General features: G+C 43.6%; 1 protein-coding gene across 1 annotated transcript; it reads right to left on the reverse strand.

Moving 5' to 3' along the window:
- Nucleotides 1-106: 106 nt before the first annotated feature.
- LOC129829236 (proline-rich protein 15-like protein B) lies at nucleotides 107-444 on the reverse strand. Its single transcript, XM_055890904.1, has one exon. It carries the CDS (start codon nucleotides 420-422, stop codon nucleotides 111-113), a length of 312 nt encoding a protein of 103 aa, XP_055746879.1. The 5' UTR covers nucleotides 423-444; the 3' UTR covers nucleotides 107-110.
- Between the last annotated feature and the right edge of the window lie 15,471 nt (nucleotides 445-15,915).

The following is a 15,915-nucleotide window of genomic DNA, read 5'->3' on the forward strand; positions in this document are numbered from 1 at the left end:
ATATGTTTTGTGCGAATAAGATTGCTGCGTTTTTGTGAGTGGTGTGGCTGTTTGTTGTTCATTGGTATTGATATGCACTTGTGTGTGTGTGTGCACATGCGTTATGTATGTTATTTCTCTGCTCTGTGGTTCTCATCACTAAGACCATGTTCAGGGGGCAACGTAGGGTTCTCAGCCAGTGTGGCATGGATCTTCTTGAAGCGACCAGAGTGGGACACCTTAACATGGCACCCTTTAGTGGCCGACTTATCAGCTATCTTCTCCAGTCTGGCACTGAACTGGTTGTCTGTGGGGATCTGAGAGCTGTTGGAATGCTTCTTATTCCCAGTGCTATTGCCATACTCTGGGGGGATCTTGTACACAACCTTGACCTCAGACTTCTTGCGTGAGAAGGTCAGCTTCCACCAGCCAGGGTCAGCCATGGCACAGACAGAGACTGGAGGGGGTGCAGACCTAGGGAGGGAAAGGGCACCTGGTTTTGTGACAGTTGCACAGCAAGAGGACTCAAGTTCAAGAGACAAAGGCAGGGGGGATTCTTGAGACAATGCTGACATGTTTCTTGTAGTTGATTGGCAGACTAAAGTGAAAATTATCCAGACCTTAAAGCTGCAAAACGTAACTTTTTGGGTGACAAATTCACATAGGAATATTAGTTATAGATCTGTCATTCTCATTGAAAGCAAGTTTAAGAAGCGGTAGATCTGTTCTATGTGCGCTATTTGTATGATTCCTATTCTGAAGTTTCGTTTTTGCGACCTTTACTTTAGTTTTTGTACAGAAGCTTCAAACATCTGAAAATGCTGTATTTTGGGTTATTGAAATCTATTTCACAGCGGTTTTGATGGTACAATGATTCTCTACACTGCTTGTTTCGTCACAAACTGAAATTTGACAAAATATTAGAATTTTAGCAACCAGGAAATGGCAAAGCCATTTCTGCATATTGCACCTTTAAATATAGCATTAGCTGATGATGATCAACTTTTATCCTAATTGTCTAATGCAGCTGTTTTACCTCAATATCAAATCATTTCTGGGTTACAATTATGTACCTTACTGGGATTGTGGGAGGGGACAACTGAAAACTGGCTGTTATTGGCAGAGGTTTGGAACCGGAACAGAACCGAAAACCAGAAAAGGTTCAGGGGACAGAACCAAAAACTGGGAACAAAAGTAATCTATACTGTTCCGGAACAGAACCATTATTTTAAAAGCATGGGAACCGTTTAATTGCTTTTAGCTAGCTAGCTCTGGTCCAACATGAAGCCAACTCTCTGAAGTTCAAAGATGTTCAAAGTTACTTCATAGAAGCCGCTCCTCCATAGGTATAATTCTGTGGGCCTATTTCAGATAATGCATGTCAAACAACAAGATGCCTAGTGCTTCAAGCCAAACCACCTGCTCCACCCTCTCTCGCGCTCTCCAACACCCGCAAAATGTGTTGCATCTCGCATCCTACACTTGTCTGTACAATGCATGTAAATAGCTTGCCCGCTCCATAGCACACTACACTGCTCTATCCTCACTGGTTGGTGAAGTAATTTAATGTCGAGCTAAATGTAAAAATAAAAAATCTGAAGTTTAAAAAGGAACAGAAAGGAACAATAAAAAAAAAAATGTTTTTTTGGTTCGAACCCGTTCAGTGTTTTATTTTGCTGGTCAGAACAGTGGAACGCAACAAAAAATATATATGGTTCTGTTCAGAACGAAACGATTGGAAAATAATTTACCACCTTTACCTTTACCTGGTGATGTCACCAGGCAGGCCAAAACTCCATCCAACCAAAACAGGCAGAAATTTCAGGCAGTCTTTTACACTACCCCATAGTGTGGAAATATATACAAAACATCAGGGAAATTGCATTTTTGACTGCACGGACCTTTGAGTTAAGTCAACCTGGAGAAAGTGCTTGAAAAAAAATATGCTTGTTAGAGGCTTTCATCCATGCTAGATCGAACAAGGATTTGGTGATACAAAGTTGGATGTCACATTATACACTGCTCAAAAAAATATAGGGAACACTTAAACAACACAATGTAACTCCAAGTCAATCACACTTCTGTGAAATCAAACTGTCCACTTAGGAAGCAACACTGATTGACAATAAATTTCACATGCTGTTGTGCAAATGGGATAGACAACAGGTGGAAATTATAGGCAATTAGCAAGACACCCCCAATAAAGGAGGGGTTCTGCAGGTGGTGACCACAGACCACTTCTCAGTTCCTATGCTTCCTGGCTGATGTTTTGGTCACTTTTGAATGCTGGCGGTGCTTTCACTCTAGTGGTAGCATGAGACGGAGTCTACAACCCACACAAGTGGCTCAGGCAGTGCAGCTCATCCAGGATGGCACATCAATGCGAGCTGTGGCAAGAAGGTGTGCTGTGTCTGTCAGCGTAGTGTCCAGAGCATGGAGGCGCTACCAGGAGACAGGCCAGTACATCAGGAGACGTGGAGGAGGCCGTAGGAGGGCAACAACCCAGCAGCAGGACCGCTACCTCCGCCTTTGTGCAAGGAGGAGCAGAAGGAGCACTGTCAGAGCCCTGCAAAATGACCTCCAGCAGGCCACAAATGTGCATGTGTCTGCTCAAACGGTCAGAAACAGACTCCCATGAGGGCCCGACGTCCACAGGTGGGGGTTGTGCTTACAGCCCAACACCGTGCAGGACGTTTGGCATTTGCCAGAGAACACCAAGATTGGCAAATTCGCCACTGGCGCCCTGTGCTCTTCACAGATGAAAGCAGGTTCACACTGAGCACATGTGACAGACGTGACAGAGTCTGGAGACGCCGTGGAGAACGTTCTGCTGCCTGCAACATCCTCCAGCATGACCGGTTTGGCGGTGGGTCAGTCATGGTGTGGGGTGGAATTTCTTTGGGGGGCCGCACAGCCCTCCATGTGCTCGCCAGAGGTAGCCTGACTGCCATTAGGTACCGAGATGAGATCCTCAGACCCCTTGTGAGACCATATGCTGGTGCGGTTGGCCCTGGGTTCCTCCTAATGCAAGACAATGCTAGACCTCATGTGGCTGGAGTGTGTCAGCGGTTCCTGCAAGAGGAAGGCATTGATGCTATGGACTGGCCCGCCCATTCCCCAGACCTGAATCCAATTGAGCACGTCTGGGACATCGTGTCTCGCTCCATCCACCAACGCCACGTTGCACCACAGACTGTCCAGGAGTTGGCGGATGCTTTAATCCAGATCTGGGAGGAGATCCCTCAGGAGACCATCCGCCACCTCATCAGGAGCATGCCCAGGCGTTGTAGGGAGGTCATACAGGCACGTAGAGGCCACACACACTACTGAGCCTCATTTTGACTTGTTTTAAGGACATTACATCAAAGTTGGATCAGCCTGTAGTGTGGTTTTCCACTTTAATTTCGAGTGTGACTCCAAATCCAGACCTCCATGGGTTGATAAATTTGATTTCCATGGATAATTTTTGTGTGATTTTGTTGTCAGCACATTCAACTATGTAAAGTAAAAAGTATTTAATAAGAATATTTCATTCATTCAGATCTAGGATGTATTATTTTAGTGTTCCCTTTATTTTTTTGAGCAGTGTATATCGATTTTTAAGGCCATTTTCAAGGGGTCAAAGGTCAAATCTGGTGAAAATGTTCATATACATTTTAGTAATTTAGCAGGTGCTCTTATCCAGAGTGACTTACAGGAGAAATTAGGGTAATGTGCCTCGCTCAAGGGCACATCGACAGACATTTTTCCTAATAATATAAATATAAATACATTTTGCTCAAATGTCCTGGAACTCTCAACAAAAACGGAGTAGATTATCACATATAAACACTTCGACTATGGAATGGACGCATTAATAGTGACTTTTCATACAGCAATTGAGTCATTCCATAAAATAATGCCTTTTGCGTCCCTTTGATATTTTAAGTAGAAATCTTTAACCAATATTGAATTTTTAAAGCATGTTATATTAAATAAAGTGCCCTTTAATATAAGCCACATTGTCGTAAGGATTGGACCAAGGTGCAGCGTGGGAGGCGTACATTTAATTTAATTTAAAACCGAACAAAATCCTGACCGAAACGTGACGCTCCTGGTGTGCACACAGGCAACTATCTGTAGACAAGATCCCACGAAACACAAAGGGAAATGGCTGCCTAAATATGATCCCCAATCAGAGACAACGATAAACAGCTGTCTCTGATTGGGAAACATACCAGGCCAACATAAACCATTAATCACCTAGATGACCCACCCTAGTCACTATCACGCCCCAACCAACATAGAGAATAAACAGCTCTCTATGGATAATTCAATAAATCAAAGTTTTTATAGCAATAAAGACTTGCTTAAGGGCCAAAATTCTGCATTTTGATAAATGTCCCTAAGTGCACCCCTGTGACTTCTAGAAAGATTTTAACCCACTTAACCCCTACATTTCTCCAAGTTCTCACCATCATTGTAAAGCCCTAGTTATTTTGTTGCTTTGACAAAGTCATTTCTGAAGATTATAATTTATTTAATGTGATTAGTGATTCATTTACATCCCTCAATTTAAGGTCAGTTACATGAACTTAACTCTTATTTTAATTAATATGGTGAAACTATTCCTTTCTAACTATATTTTTTCAAAGGTAACATTGAACATCTAATAGTCAAATCATACTGTAAAAGCAGGTGCGCTGCTCTTTTCGGACATTTTCTGGTGTTTTGTGAAGAAAAACTGACAGGGTTGAGCATAAAACATCAACTCTGTTGCCCATACAGTGCCTTCGGAAAGTATTCAGACACCTTGACTTTTTCAACATTTTGTTGCCTTATTCTAAAATGTATTAAATCTTTTTTCCCCCTCATCAATCTACACACAGTACCGCATAATGTCAAAGGAAAAACAGGTTTTTATAAATGTTTGCTAATTTATCAAAAATTTTAAACAGAAATACCTTACACTAGTAAAACCAAATGCATGCTTTTCAACGGTTCACTGCCGGGCACCCGTCCGCCCGACTAGCATCACTACCCTGGATGGTTCTGACCTAGAATATGTGGACAACTACAAATACCTAGGTGTCTGGCTAGACTTTTAAACTCTCCTTCCAGACTCATATTAAACATCTCCAATACAAAATCAAATCTAGAATCGGCTTTCTATTTCGCAACAAAGCCTCCTTCACTCACGCCGCCAAACTTACCCTAGCAAAACTGACTATCCTACCGATCCTCGACTTTGGCGATGTCATTTACAAAATAGCTTCCAATACTCTACTCAGCAAACTGGATGCAGTCTATCACAGTGCCATCCGCTTTGATACAAAAAAACCTTATACCACCCACCACTGCGACCTGTATGCTCTAGTCGGCTGGCCCTCGCTACAAATTTGTCGCCAGACCCACTGGCTCCAGGTCATCTATAAATCTATGCTAGGTGAAGCTCCGCCTTATCTCAGCTCACTGGTCACGATAACAACACCCACCCGTAGTACGCGCTCCAGCAGGTATATCTCACTGGTCATCCCCAAAGCCAACACCTCCTTTGGCCGCCTTTCCTTCCAGTTCTCTGCTGCCAGTGACTGGAACGAATTGCAAAAATCGCTGAAGCTTGAGACTTATATTTCCCTCACCAACTTTAAACATCAGCTATCTGAGCAGCTAACCGATCGCTGCAGCTGTACATAGTCCATCTGTAAATAGCTCACCCAATCTACCTACCTCATCCCCATATTGTTTTTATTTTATTTTCTGCTCTTTTGCACACCAGTATCTCTACTTGCACATCATCATCTGCTCATTTATCACTCCAGTGTTAATCTGCTAAATTGTAATTATCTCGCTACTATGGCCTATTTATTGCCTACCCCCTCACGCCATTTGAACACACTGTATATAGACTTTCTTTCTATTGTGTTACTGACTGTACGCTTGTTTATTCCATGTGTAACTCTGTGTTGTTGTTTGTGTTGCACTGCTTTGCTTTATCTTGGCCAGGTCGCAGTTATAAATGAGAACTTGTTCTAAACTAGCCTACCTGGTTAAATAAAGAATCTATAACTATTCAGACCCTTTGCTCTGAGACTCGAAATTGAGCTCAGGTGCATCCTTTTTCTATCGATCACCCTTGAGATATTTCTACAACTTGATTGGAGTCCACCTGTGGTAAATTCAATTGATGGGAGAACCTTCCAGAAGGACAACCATCTCTGCAGCACTCCACCAATCAGGCCAGACGGAAGCCACTCCTCCGTAAAAGGCACATGACAGCCCGCTTGGTGTTTGCCAAAAGTACAGAGAGATTCTTGAAGAAAACATGCTTCAGAGCGCTCAGGACCTCAGACCGAGGCGAAGGTTCACCTTCCAACAAGACAACAACCCTAAGCACACAAGACAACGCAGGAGTGGCTTCGGGACAAGTTTCTGAATGTCCTTGAGTGGCCCAGCCAGAACCTGGACTTGAACCCGATCGAACATCTCTGGAGGGACCTAAAAATCGCGCTGACGGATAGGGCAGCATTAATTCTATTTATTTTTATGTGTTATTTCTTATATTATTAGCCCAGGATTTCTTTTGTGTTATTACATATAGAACTTTTGGATATCAGAGTGGTGGTACATTACACTCTCTGCCATCTTTGATTTTACTGTTACAAATAGACCTCAGATGACTACAGTGTCTTGCAAAAGTATTCATCCGCCTTGGTGGTTTTCCTATTTTGTTGCGTTACAACCTGCAATTTAAATAGATTTTTATTTTAGATTTCATGTAATGGACACACACAAACTAGTCCATATTGGTGAAGTGAAATTTAAAAAATGACTTGTTTAAAAAAATTCAAAACAATAAAAAACGTGAAAGTGGTGGGTGAATATGTATTCACCCCCTTTGTTATAAAGCCCCTAAATAAGATCTGGTGCGACCGATTACCTTCAGAAGTCACATAATTAGTTAAATAAAGTCCACCTGTGTGCAATCTAAATGTCACATCATCTGTCACATGATCTCAGTATATATACACCTGTTCTGAAAGGCCCCAGAGTCTGCAACACCACTAAGCGAGCGGCACCACCAAGCAAGCGGCACCATGAAGACCAAGGAGCTCTCCAAACAGGTCAGGGACAAAGTTGTGGAGAAGTACAGATCAGGGTTGGGTTATAATTTTTTTTATCAGAAACGTTGAACAACCCACGGAGCACCATTAAATCCATTATTAAAAATGGAAAGAATATGGCACCACAACAAACCTGCCAAGAGAGGGCCGCCCACCAAAACTCACAGACCAGGCAAGGAGGGAATTAATCAGAGAGGCAACAAAGAGACCAAAGATAACCCTGAAGGAGCTGCAAGCTCTACAGCGGAGATTGGAGTATCTGTCCATAGGACCACTTTAAGCCGTACACTCCACAGAGCTGGGCTTTACGGAAGAGTGTCCAGAAAAAAGCCATTGCTTAAAGAAAAAATAAGCAAACACATTTAGTGTGAGCCAAAAGGCATGTGGGAGACTCCCCAAACATATGGAAGAAGGTACTCTGGTCAGATGAGACAAAAATGTAGCTTTTTGGCCATCAAAGAAAACGCTATGTCTGGCGCAAACCCAACACCTCTCATCACCCCGAGAACACCATCCACACAGTGAAGCATGGTGGTGGCAGAATCATGCTGTGGGAATGTTGTTCATCTGCAGGGACTAGGAAACTGGTCAGAATTGAAGGAATGATGGATGGCACTAAATACAGTGAAATTCTTGAGGGAAAGCTGTTTCAGTCTTCCAGAGATTTGAGACTGGGACAGAGGTTCACCTTCCAGCAGGACAATGACCCTAAGCATACTGCTAAAGCAACACCCGAGTGGTTTAAGGGGAAATATTTAAATGTCTTGGAATGGCCTCGTCAAAGCCCAGACCTCAATCCAATTGAGAATCTGTGGTATGACTTAAAGATTGCTGTATACCAGCGGAACCCATCCAACTTTAAGAAGCTGGAGCAGTTTTGCCTTGAAGAATGGGCAAAAATCCCAGTGCCTAGATGTGCTAAGCTTATAGAGACATACCCCAATAAACTTGCAGCTGTAATTGCTGCAAAAGGTGGCTCTACAAAGTATTGACTTGGGGGGGTTGAATAGTCATGCACACTCAAGTTTTCTGTTTTTTTGTCTTATTTCTTGTTTGTTTCACAAGAAAAAATATTTTTATCTTCAAATTGGTTGGCATCCATTAGAAGTTAAAATCCATTATAATTCCAGGTTGTAAGGCAACAAAATAGGAAAAATGCGAAGGTGGTGAGTACTTTCGCAAGCCAGGGTTCAACGAACACTCAAATTGGACAGTTTTATCTCAATCTCTTCATTCAACGACTCAATCATGGACACTTACTGACAGTTGCTGCCATGTTGTGTTGCTACCATGTTGTTGTCATGTTGTGTTGCTACCATGGTGTGTTGTCATGTGTTGCTGCCTTGCTATGTTGTTGTCTTAGGTCTTTCTTTTTGTAGTGTTGTGTTGTGCCTCTTGTCGTGATGTGTGTTTTCTTCTGTATTTATATTTTATTTTTTATTTTTAATCCCAGCCCCCATCCCCGCAGGTCTTTTGCCTTTTGGTAGGCCGTCGTTGTAAATAAGAATTTGTACTTAATTAACTGACTTGCCTAGTTAAATAAAGGTTCAATAAAATAAGATTTAAAGTATGTGGGGAAGCTGTGTGAGCTGTCCATCCCAGGACCCCTGTCTGCCCAGTGTGAGAGGTCTGACAAGGAGGAGGCCATAGCTGGATTTGTCTCCTGAATCAATGTTGGGGGTGACTGAAGCCAAGTGGGTGACTGAAGCCTGCTTGATTGAAGCAAGGTACATGGGTCCCCCTCCTCTCCTGCTCCCCTCCCCATCAATCTCTTTAGTTGGTTGCGTTTCCTAAAGCCTAAGTAGTTCGCTTTTACGTATTATAATATCAAAGGGTGTTACTTTGTATTGTTTTTTTAAAGCATTCAGACTGGAGATGAGTGTTACAAATTGTACGAATCAATGGGTCCTGCACACTGTAGGGCGGCTGGGTGCCTATATTAGGCTTATTGCTCTAATAATTATTTCTAATTATTTCTCATGAGTGTTCATGTTGATCGATATTTTGGCTATGCTGGCCTATTGTAAATTCTTGAATAAATGTCTGATCAATACATACAATTCATATTAATGCAGAGGCACCAATAAATTGTACAGTACACTTATTGTATGTGTGTTTTCATGTACATGTCTAAGATTCTAAGGTGACTCAGGCTTTGAATGAATTGTATTCTGTAATCACACTGAACAAAAATATAAATACAACATGTAAAGTGTTGGTCCCATGTTTCATGAGCTGAAAAAAAAGATCCCAGACATTTTCCATATGCACAAAAAGATAATTTCTCTTAAATTTTGTGCAAAAAATATTTTACATCCCTGTTAGTGAGTGGTTCTCCTTTGCCAAGATAATCCATCCACCTGACAGGTGTGGCATATCAAGAAGCTGATTAAACAGCATGATCATTACACAGGTGCACCTTGTCCTGGGGACAATAAAAGGCCACTCTAAAATGTGCAGTTTTGTCACAGATGTCTCATGTTTTAAGGGAGTGTGCAATTGGAATGCTGACTGCAGGAATGTTCACTAGAGCTGTAGCCAGATAATTGAATGTTAATTTCTCTAACATAAGCCACCTCCAACGTTGTTTTAGAGAATTTGTCAGTACGTCCAACCGGCCTCAAAACCACATGCCATGTGTATTACGTAGTGTGGGCAAGCGGTTTGCTGATGTCAATGTTGTGAACAGAGTGCCCCATGGTGGCGGTGGGGTTATGGTATGGGCAGGCATAAACTATGGACAACAAACACAGTTGCATTTTATCTATGGCAATTAGAATACACAGAGATACCATGACGAGATGCTGAGTCCCATTGTTGTGCCATTTATCCACCATCATCCCCTCATATTTCAGCATGATAATACACGGCCCCAATTCCCAACGATTTGTACACAATTCCTGGAAGCTGAAAATGTCCCAGTTCCTCCATGGCCTGCATACTCATCAGACATGTCATCCATTGAGCATGTTTGGGATACTCTGGATAGATGTGAACGACAGCGTGTTCCAGTTTTCTCCAATATCCAGCAACTTCACACAGTCATTGAAGAGGAGTGGGACAACATTCCACAGACTACAATCAATAGCCTGATCAACTGTAGGTGAAGGAGATATGTCGCGCTGCATGAGTCAAATGGTGATCACACCAGATACTGACTGGCACCTAGAAGAGCAGGTATTCCAGGACAGAGTGGGATGCAGGTTGGGTGTGATGTAGGGAGCAGAATGGGGCAAAACCCAATAATGTTAGTAGACATGAGGAAGGTTGTTCCATTTGTGACAGCAGCAATCAATTGCACAGACAAATTACAATCAAAGACTAAGAAGATACAAATCATCAACAGAGCAGGCAGTGAGGTATCTCGGGATCACAGGACTGAAGTGGGGAAATGTACAGGATGACCTCTGTAAGATTTAGAATCAGTCCAGTCAGTAATCAGGTATTGGATCATTTTCATAATGGTGTTAATCCTTCAACAGAATGCCAGAAGTTTGATGGCTGATGGGCAAGAGTTCAAACAGTTTATTGAGGAGTTACCAGCCAAACCTGATGTGATATGCCTCCAGGAGACATGACTTAAGCCTACTCCAGAATTTGTATTACATGGTCATGTTGCAGTCCATAGAGATAGGGTGGCAGGGGGAGGAGGGGGGTGTGCTACCTTTATAAAGCGGGGGATCCCATATAGGCACGTGGGAGAGGGAGTTGAACAGGAGTATGTAGTAATATTGGTGTGGTTGGGAGAGGGGAATATGGTAAAAGTGAACGTTTACAACTCGTGTAAGAGACTAGTTTTGATGGCCCTTGGGAATGTAGAAGGTCAAGATAGGAGATGGGTAATGTGGTGTGGGGGATTTGAATGCTCATAGTATGCTCTGAGGAGGGTTAATGACTGATGTAAATGGACAAGTGGACCTTACTTTGATCTCAAGTTCAATGGCAGGCAGATGTAGTTGGAAGGTTTTGGAGGAATCTAGACGGGGTATTGACGGTCCTGTCACGCATACTGTAGGATTGAGGGTGGAAGAATCAGTAGGAAATGGATCGAGGAGATGGATATTTGGGAAAGCGGAGTGGGATCAGTTTCAGGAGTTGAGTGAACAGACTCTGTCTCAGGTTGATCTCAATTCAGACATAGAAACAGTGAGTGATGGAGTTAGAGGAGCAATAATAGAGGCCACAAGGCAGGTGATTCCTATGGGTACAGGGGGAGAAAGAGCAAGGCAGGTGATTCTTATGGGTTCAGGGGGAGAAAGAGCAAGGCAGGTGATTCTTATGGGTACAGGGGGAGAAAGAGCAAGGCAGGTGATTATTATGGGTACAGGGGGAGAAAGAGCAAGGCAGGTGATTCTTATGGGTTCAGGGGGAGAAAGAGCAAGGCAGGTGATTCCTATGGGTACAGGGGGGAGAAAGAGCAAGGCAGGTGATTCCTATGGGTACAGGGGGAGAAAGAGCAAGGCAGGTGATTCCTATGGGTACAGGGGGGAGAAAGAGCAAGGCAGGTGATTCTTATGGGTACAGGGGGAGAAAGAGCAAGGCAGGTGATTATTATGGGTACAGGGGGAGAAAGAGCAAGGAAGGTGATTCCTATGGGTACAGGGGGAGAAAGAGCAAGGCAGGTGATTCTTATGGGTACAGGGGGAGAAAGAGCAAGGCAGGTGATTATTATGGGTACAGGGGGAGAAAGAGCAAGGCAGGTGATTCTTATGGGTACAGGGGGAGAAAGAGCAAGGCAGGTGATTCTTATGGGTACAGGGGGAGAAAGAGCAAGGCAGGTGATTCTTATGGGTACAGGGGGAGAAAGAGCAAGGCAGGTGATTCTTATGGGTACAGGGGGAGAAAGAGCAAGGCAGGTGATTCTTATGGGTACAGGGGGAGAAAGAGCAAGGCAGGTGATTCTTATGGGTACAGGGGGGATAAAGAGCAAGGCAGGTGATTCCCATGGGTTCAGGGGGAGAAAGAGCAAGGCAGGTGATTCCTATGGGTACAGGGGGAGAAAGAGCAAGGCAGGTGATTCTTATGGGTACAGGGGGAGAAAGAGCAAGGCAGGTGATTCCCATGGGTTCAGGGGGAGAAAGAGCAAGGCAGGTGATTCCTATGGGTACAGGGGGAGAAAGAGCAAGGCAGGTGATTCTTATGGGTACAGGGGGAGAAAGAGCAAAGCAGGTGATTCCTATGGGTACAGGGGGGATAAAGAGCAAGGCAGGTGATTCCTATGGGTACAGGGGGAGAAAGAGCAAGGCAGGTGATTCCTATGGGTACAGGGGGGAGAAAGAGCAAGGCAGGTGATTCCTATGGGTACAGGGGGAGAAAGAGCAAGGCAGGTGATTCCTATGGGTACAGGGGGGAGAAAGAGCAAGGCAGGTGATTCCTATGGGTACAGGGGGAGAAAGAGCAAGGCAGGTGATTCCTATGGGTACAGGGGGAGAAAGAGCAAGGAAGGTGATTCCTATGGGTACAGGGGGAGAAAGAGCAAGGCAGGTGATTCTTATGGGTACAGGGGGAGAAAGAGCAAGGCAGGTGATTCTTATGGGTACAGGGGGAGAAAGAGCAAGGCAGGTGATTCCTATGGGTACAAGGGGAGAAAGAGCAAGGCAGGTGATTCCTATGGGTACAGGGGGAGAAAGAGCAAGGCAGGTGATTCTTATGGGTACAGGGGGAGAAAGAGCAAGGCAGGTGATTCCTATGGGTACAGGGGGGAGAAAGAGCAAGGCAGGTGATTCCTATGGGTACAGGGAGGAGAAAGAGCAAGGCAGGTGATTCCTATGGGTACATGGGGATAAAGAGCAAGGCAGGTGAATCCTATGAGTACAGGGGGAGAAAGAGCAAGGCCGGTGATTCCTATGGGTACAGGGGGGATAAAGAGTAATGCAGTTCCCTGGTGGACTGAAGAGTGGAGAGAAGCAGGGAAGTGTAGGAACAGGGCATTCAGAATGTAGAAAAGGTCCCATAATTACCAGCACCTGATTCAGTATAAACAAGCACAAGATGCAGTAAGGAGGATCACTAGGACAGCTAAGAGGTAGTATTGGCGCCAGTTCTGTGGAAACATAGGCAGGACCACTCCTGTGGGAGAGGTATGGGGGATGATTAAGAGGATGAGTGGGGTCAGACAAGATTGGGATCTCACTGTGCTGAAAAATGGGGAGATTGTTGCAGTGAGAGATATGGAGAAGGCAGGGATGTTAGCCCAGCTCTAGGAAGAGTCTTGGTGGTTCCAAACTTCTTCCATTTAAGAATGATGGAGGTCACTGTGTTCTTGGGGACCTTCAGTGCTGCAGACATTTTTTGGCACCCTTCCCTAGATCTGTGCCTCGACACAATCCTGTCTCGGAGTTCTAAGGACAATTCCTCTGACTTCATGGCTTGGTTTTTGCTCTGACATGCACTGTCAATTGTGGGACCTTATAGAGACAGGTGTGTGCCTTTCCAAATCATGTCCAATCAATTGAATTTACCACTAGTGAACTCCAATCAAGTTGTAGAAACATCTCAAGGATGATCAATGGAAACAGGATGCACTGAAACTCAATTTGGAGTCTGATGGCAAAAGTTCTGAATACCAATGTAAATAAGATACAGTGGCAAGAAAAGGTATGTGAACCCTTTGGAATTACCTGGATTTCTGCATGAATTAGTATTTAAATTTGATCTGACCTTCATCTAAGTCAGTGTGCTTAAACTAATAACACACAAAATATTGTATTTTTCTTCTCTATATTGAATACATAATTTAAACATTCTAAGTAAAGGTTGGAAAAAGTATGTGAAAAGTATGTGAACCCCTAGGCTAATGACTTCTAATGACTTTGGTTGGAGTTGCCCTGCCCTATACAAAACACAAAATCTGAGTTTGCTATTCACAAGAAGCATTGCTTGATGTGAACCATGCCTCGAACAAAATAGATTTAAGAAGACCTAAGATTAGGAATTGTTGACTTCCATGAAGCTGGACTGCCTTCATCAGTCCACAGTAAGTCAAATTGTCTACAAATGGAGAAAGTTCATGACTGTTGCTACTCTCTCTAAGACTGGTCGTCCTGCAAAGATGAATGCAAGAGCACAGCACAGGATGCTCAATGAGGTTAATTATTTTTAAAAAGAATCCTAGAGTGTCAGCTAAAGACTTACAGAAATCTCTGGAACATGCTAACATCTCTGTTGATGAGTCTAAGATATGTAAAACACTAAACAAAAATGGTGTTCATAGGAGAACACCACGGAACAATCCACCGCTGTCCAAAAAAACATTGCTGCACGTCTAAAGTTTGCAAAAGAGCACCTGGATGTTTCACAGCGCTACTGACAACATATTCTGTGGACAGATTAAACTACAGTTGAGTTGTTTGGAAGGAACACAACACTATGTGTGGAGAAAAAAAGGCACAGTACACCAACATCAAAACCTCATCCCAACTGTAAAGTATGGTGGAGGGAGCATCATGGTTTGGGTCTGCTTTTGTTGCCTAAGGTCCTGGACAGCTTGCTATCATTGACGGGAAAATGAATTCCCAAGTTTATTAAGACTTTTTGCAGGAGAATGTAAGGCTATCTTTCTGCCAATTGAAGCTTAACAGCAGTTAGGTGTTACAACAGGACAACCACCCAAAACACAGAAGTAAATCAACAACAGAATGGCTTCAAAAGAAGAAAATACGCCTTCTGGAGTGGCCCAGTCAGAGTCCTGACCTCAACCTGATTGAGATGCAGTGGCATGACCTCAAGAGAGCAGTTCAGACCAGACATCACAAGAATATTGCTGAACTGAAACAGTTTTGTAAAGAGGAATGGTCCAAAATCCCTCCTGATTGTTGTGCAGGTCTGATCCGCAACTACAGAAAACATTTGGTTGAGGTTATTGCTTCCAAAGGAGGGTCAACCAGTTATTAAATCCAAGGGTTCACATACTTTTTCCACCCTGCACTGTGAATGTTTACATGGTGTGTTCAATGAAGACATAAAAACATACAATTGTTTGTGTGTTATTAGTTTAAGCACACTGTGTGTGTCTATTGTTGTGACTTAGATGAAGGTCAGATCTAATAACGGCCATCTTTAAACCGGGCAACCCTGCTGACGTGAGTAACTACAGGCCCATTAGTATATTACCTGTGGTGTCAAAGGTTGTTGAAAAGTGTGTAGCAGAACAACTGATTGCCCACCTCAACAACAGCCCCTTCACATTACACTCCATGCACTTTGGCATCGGAGCGAAACACTGGAAAATGTGAAGTCCAAGATGGACAAAGGGGGTGTTGTTGGGGCTGTGTTTCTGGACCTAAGGAAGGCTTTTGAACTGTCCAAGTTCAACTTTTCTCCCGATGCCTTGAGATGGATGAAATCATACCTTGAAGGCAGAACTCAGTGTGTCAGTGTCACGTTCCTGACCTGTTTTCTGTTGTTTTGTATGTGTTTAGTTGGTCAGGACGTGAGCTGGGTGGGAATTCTATGTTGTGTGTCTAGTTTGTCTGTTTCTATGTCAGCCTAGTGTGGGTTCTCAATCAGAGACAGATGGTAGTCGTTGTCTCTGATTGAGACTCATATATAGGAGGCTTGTTTTGTGTTGGGATTTTGTGGGTGTTTGTTTCCTGTCTCTGTGATTGTCTGCACCAGATAGGTCTGTCTCGGTTTCTGCACATTTTGTTATTTTGTATGTTGTTTGTAGTGTTTCACTTGTTATTTTATTAAACATGTTGAACACTAGCCGCGCTGCACTTTGGTCCAATCCTTGCTACTCCTCTTCGGATGAAGAGATGGAAGAAGCCCGTTACAGAAACACCCACCAAACCCGGACCAAGCAGCGTGGCAACGGGCAGCAGCAACAGCAGCA

The sequence above is a fragment of the Salvelinus fontinalis genome, chromosome 30 (assembly GCF_029448725.1).
Source record: "Salvelinus fontinalis isolate EN_2023a chromosome 30, ASM2944872v1, whole genome shotgun sequence".
In the NCBI taxonomy this organism is placed as follows: domain Eukaryota; kingdom Metazoa; phylum Chordata; class Actinopteri; order Salmoniformes; family Salmonidae; genus Salvelinus; species Salvelinus fontinalis.

Excerpts from the sequence above, each read along its gene's own strand:
- LOC129829236 (XM_055890904.1), bottom strand. The coding sequence starts at position 422 with ATGGCTGACCCTGGCTGGTGGAAGCTGACCTTCTCACGCAAGAAGTCT.